A 5745-nucleotide genomic window follows, 5' to 3' on the forward strand; every position below is an offset into this window, starting at 1 on the left:
ATTGATTGCTACGATCCAATCTTTGGAGAGGCAACACCCGAAAGTGAGCAGAGAATTCTAAATTCATTTAAACCGCTGACGCACATGATTCCGTATATGTTGAGTGATCATATTCCTGCCAATATCCGAGCCCCTGTTAAGAAGAAGTTCTCATTCAGAAGAAGGAGCAAAAGATACACTCCACAAAACACCCAGATTGGCGATTGTGGGGTGTATTCGTTGAAGTTTGTGGAGTGTCTAGCACTTGGTGTAACGTTTGATGGGATAAACGATAACAATATTCAAGGTTTACGGATGAAGATGGCAGCAGAGATCTTCGATGAAGGAGGAAATACTGTGATGAGCAGTTTGCTGGCTAATTGAACCTGTGTTTATTATTTTGTACTTGACATATGTTGATGTTTTGTACTTGACTTATGTTATTTTGTACTTTATTAAGTATTTGACTCAGTCTTATCGTTTTTATAACCCAGCCGTGTCGTATATGTGTAACTCAGCCTTACCCCAAACATACCCTAGAATCGTAAAATGTTCATATAACTCAGTCGTATCGATTAGTATAAGTCAGCCGTTACGATATTATAACTCAGCCATACCTCAAACATACCCTAGAATCAAAAAAAATTAAATGTTTATACTTTAAAATGTTAAATTGAAACTCCAATTATAAATTTGAAGTGAATTTATAATCAACTGAATGTGCCTTCTATATTGAATTTACGAGTTTAGAATCAATCATGATCTTGAGGTATATGTTGTCTTACAATTACTCATAAACTTAACTGATATATATAAGGTGTGAGCATAACTCAAAACTCATAAACTATTATTGTGTTATTTATTATGAATTTTTGTTTTTATAATATTTCTTGCACCATAAATCCAAATTCCAAACCAAAAAACCCAAAAAAGCAAACCTAAACCCTAAATAAGCAACCCTAAACTCTAAACCCCATTTACTAAGTCAGCCGTAAATGTAAAAGTAACTCAGCCGTAAAGTGTAACTTAATCTTGACGTTTGGCGGGAAAAAGATAACTGATTCTTGGGAAATTTTAACTCGAGACGTTTGACGTTCTATACCTCTCTATATATTGTCTCCTCTCTTACACCTTTCTCTCTATAGAAAAAAACTAAACAATATCTCTATATCCCCATCAAAAGTTATGCCGATTGTTCCTGGTTATTCAACGATGTTAGAGAACAGTGTCAATGCGATACTAAGCTCTGCAAATCGTGAAAACCTCCCTCTTCTATACCCTGGTCCGGGAGAATTGCTTGACACAACCAGTACTATCTGGTTCAAATTTTTAAGTGATCTCTCCCTCGTCATCCCGTCGATTCTTGTAGAAGGATGGGTTCATGATTGGCCGACATACCGCACCATTCCCGATCATTTTAAGGAACGATGGTTTCTTCAACTCGCTGTAAGAACATTTTGTCCACTTAAAATGGCAGCATAGCGTCGCTGAGTTATTTTTATTTTGGGTTCTCAACAGTTTTGTATTCTCTTTTGTTGTAGCGCAAAAACACGTGGGATCGAAGGCATAATTTGACACTTTGGACACATTTTAATCATGTGGCCAGAACGCTATTTCGTTGCCAGATGCGCCATTTGAAGAGAACTTGGGCAAACGGAGGCGACAAGCCTCCGTGGATGTTAACAAGAGTTTGGCGTGATCTCGTCCACATATTTGAAAAGTTTGGTCCTGACAATTTTGGTTTCTGAAAGTGATGCCTTGTCTATATTTTGAATCTGATAATTTCGGTTCCTGAATGTAAACATGTCGAATTCAAATTTCTTTTATATTAAGTACTATAACTCAGCCATAATGTGAATATAATTCAGCCGTATCTGCTAAAATAACTCAGCCAGAACGTATAAGGTAACTCAACATTGAATGTTAATTAAACATAAACCCAACCATAAGTGACCAAAACTCAGCCGTTATTAAACTTATGATAATTCAGCCATAGTAAAACATAGCCAAAACCCAGATGTGAATGTTAATATAATACATTTCTAATGGGACGTTTCCACTTACTTGATTGGACTGAGTTGTCGATTAATTATGGCGCGTGTGGAAAATTCGGCTCAAACATAATATCGAGGCTAATTATTAAGAGTTTGAAATCCACGGCTGCCACGCATGTGTCGAGAGATTTACAATATCGAGACATTTAAATATTATTATATTAAATAAAAAGGAAATAAGAAAACGACGCCGTTTCATCATGTCGTCTTCTTACTCACCCTAATTCCATTTAATTCCATTTTGTTTCTGAAATTGTTTTGAGAATCAAAATGTCTTCTTCATCCTGCGTTTCAGGAAATTCTTACAGACGACGTTTGAACGCGGAAAGAGGAACACCAAAACAATGTTGGTGTGGTGAACCCTATTACATTTCTACATCTGGAACCGCTACAAATCCAGGAAGATTGTACTATTGCTGTAGAAAAGGATATAATAAGGTTTGTTTTGGTTCTTATTTCGCATGTTCTGTAACGTAATACTTAGATCTGGTTATATTGTGAAAATAGAGACATTTATTCAAATGGGCAGATGAGTGTTTGGTTGAAGAGGTTGAGGATATAAAGTCACTGATAAGTGGCATGAACAAAGACATCTCGGAATTCAGACTTAGCGTCTGAGGGAAAAGGAGAAGAATGTATGAGTCAGGGTCGGTGTTTGAGGAATGTGGTTGTTTGTGGGGTTGGAATGTCGTTACTTTGCTGCTACTATTTCTTTGTTTAATAATGTTTTGTACATATAAGTCAGCCTATGTTTTATGTAACTCAGACTTAATGTCTTACAGTAACTCAGCCGTCAAGTAATCTAAACGTTTCCGAAACTCAGCCATAATAAAACATAGCCAAAACTCAGCCAAAACGTATAAGGTAACTCAGTCACAACTTTAAGCTAACTCAGCCAAAACGCATAAAGTAACTCACTCACCCAATTTCATTATTAATGGGACGTTTCCACTTGCTTGATTGGACTGAGTTGTCGATTAATGGTGGCGCGTGTGGAAAATATCGATGTCTTTATAATATCAAGACGATTTATACTTTAAATCCGCCAACAATATGAGAATATCGGGGCTAATTATTACTCCCTCCGCTTGCTTGATTGGACTAAGTATTTAATTGACGTTTTACATGTCTGCACGTAAATTAAGAAATCTGAACGTTTTGCAATGCACGTAAATTAACCTCTTTTCATTGGTGTTTAATGCTAATATGATTTTATATTATGTGACCAAAACTCAGCTTAATTAAACAAATGATAATTCAGCCATAATTAAATATAAACCGAGCCATAATTCAACTATAAATCAGCCAAACGAAACAATAAATCAGCCGTCATAAAACAATAACTCAGCCATTATTAATAACGATGTTAATAACTCTGCATGATGTTTGTTGATGTTTGCATGATGTGTGTGTTTGAAAACAATAAATCAACTGTAATAAAACAGTAACTCAGCTGTAATTAAATTATAAATCAGCCAAAAGAAACAATAACTAAGTCTTCATTACATTAATTTGTAGTCAGACATACATAATGGCATAGCAAAGAACTTAAAAAGATAAAATTCTGATAGATTACATCTTCACCACTTCCTTGTGTCCCTAATAATGCTTATCGGTTCAAAATTACGTAAGAATGTGCCCTTTGATCCAGAAACAGCGCTCACACATGTTGTCATCCTTAGTCATATCAATGTGCCACAAGCAGAGACATTGTCGCTCCACATGTGTTGTACATTTGCATCTGTAGAACGACGGAACATAAGCTGAAACAAACAACGCCCTATTTTGGCGGAACTCGTCAGAATGCCACAAACCCCATCCCCATTTAACAGATTGCACTAGTTTCCCTATCCAATGAACTGATTCTCTTGGAATACTAGCAAAATACTGCCCATCACAACAAAAGATTGCTCGAGTCATTTTGTGTGTATACACAGTACGCTCATATCCTGCATCTACTGCACGCTTCATGAGAGAAAGCCCTTCTTCTTTAAGGCCGAATGCGAAGAAGAACTGTGCACCCTTTATATAAAGTGTGCTTTGATTTTCCTCAGCGTAGCAAGATTTCAACAACGAAGAAGGCATATTGAGTCCCCAGGGAACGGATAACACATCGTAGAAATGGTATACACCACGCCGCTCTGCTAACGCCTTTATCGACTTGGACGATTCTTTGAGGCCATAGAGATCTTGGAAGGAGTTACGGGCCACACGTTCAACCACCAACGCCTGAATTTCTTCAGGCAATTCAAGAAGAGGGAAATATTTCATTTACTGTGAAATTGATTTTGAGAGAGAGAGAAATTGTGTAAAAAATAGAGAGTTAACATATAATTGTTCGAGAAGTGCCTTATTTATTGACAGTAAAACGGTTTTCATATCGCGACGTTTCTTATTTTGGGCGGGAAGTTATTCCATAACCCAGCCGTAATACAAATTCATTCAATAAATCAGCCGTTTGAAAACAAAAACCCAGCCGTAATACAAAAACATGAAAATCCCTAATCCAGCCGTAACACATTTACATGAAAACAAAAACACAGCCATAATACAAAAATATGAATATCCCTAATCCAGCCAAAATACATTTACATGAAAATAAAAACACAGCCGTAATACAAAACATGAAAATCTCTAATCCAGCCGTAATACCAAAAACATTAAAACAAAAACCCAATCGTAATACAAAAACATGAAAATCCCTACAACACTTGCTTACATCGGACAAGTTTCCGCATTATGTCCACTCTGTCTACATCGAGAACATGTGTGTTCTTTCCTAGGATGTTTGTTTTGAAGTGCAACTTCTAAATCAGATTTCATCCTATTTTTCTTAGGTCTTCCTGGCTGTTGACGAATAGACGGGGGCAAGCACGGTTTGTTAGCCACGATTTCTGGAACAGGTTATGCTGAGTCAGCCGGCATGACAGATTCAGCGTATGCACTCACCAAATATGCACTGTTATAGTAAGGACTGCACAGGGATATACGACAAACATTGTTGTACTCCGCAGCTGCGATTGCGTGTACACATGGTAATTTATAGCGTTCGAAACGACGACATGTGGACTTTCGAAACGACGACATGTGCGCTTTAACTTCAGTGTGATGATCATCAATCCTTTGGACCGTCAACTCTCTGGTGGCAGTTACACGACCCTATTAACAAAAAAAGAATAAATATGAAACGACTGACTTGTTACATATTACGGCTGATTTAAGAACTACCAAGGCTGAGTTAAGAATTTTATGAAACGACTGACTTATTACATACTACGGCTGATTTAAGAACTACAAAGTCTGATTTAAGAATTTTATGCATTTTAAAGACAGACTTATTTTTACTGTTACGACTAACTTACATGTAGTAGTTTCTCGACACCACGCGTAAGCGTCGTTGGCTGCGACCTGGCATCCTCTCTCCGTTCAGCAAACCATCTGGTCATCAACACCCGTATCGATTCTAATATTCGAACAATGTTTAGACCTCTAGCATTCGACAATGCTCTGTTCATTGATTCCGTTATGTTTGTAGTCATCAAATTGTACCTCTCGCCCGGGAAATGAACACCCGTCCACAGTTGGACATCAGCTCTTTGGAGGTAGCCGTGCCACAGTCGGACATCAGTTCTTTGGAGGTAGCCGTGAAGTGCAGGATTAATGGCTTCAATCTCCTCAAAAATCGCAGTAAAGTCAGACATCCTAAAACATC

General features: G+C 37.4%; 1 protein-coding gene across 1 annotated transcript in view; it reads left to right on the forward strand.

The window, feature by feature from the left end:
* Window positions 1-363, forward strand: part of LOC106302870 — a 7888-nt gene extending 7525 nt beyond the window's left edge. The window contains exon 6 of the mRNA XM_013739277.1: window positions 131-363. Coding sequence (XP_013594731.1) covers window positions 131-363 — 233 coding nt within the window. The remainder of the gene's footprint in view (window positions 1-130) is intronic.
* The last annotated feature ends 5382 nt before the right edge of the window (window positions 364-5745 follow it).

The sequence above is a fragment of the Brassica oleracea genome, chromosome C7, assembly GCF_000695525.1.
Source record: "Brassica oleracea var. oleracea cultivar TO1000 chromosome C7, BOL, whole genome shotgun sequence".
NCBI lineage: Eukaryota > Viridiplantae > Streptophyta > Magnoliopsida > Brassicales > Brassicaceae > Brassica > Brassica oleracea.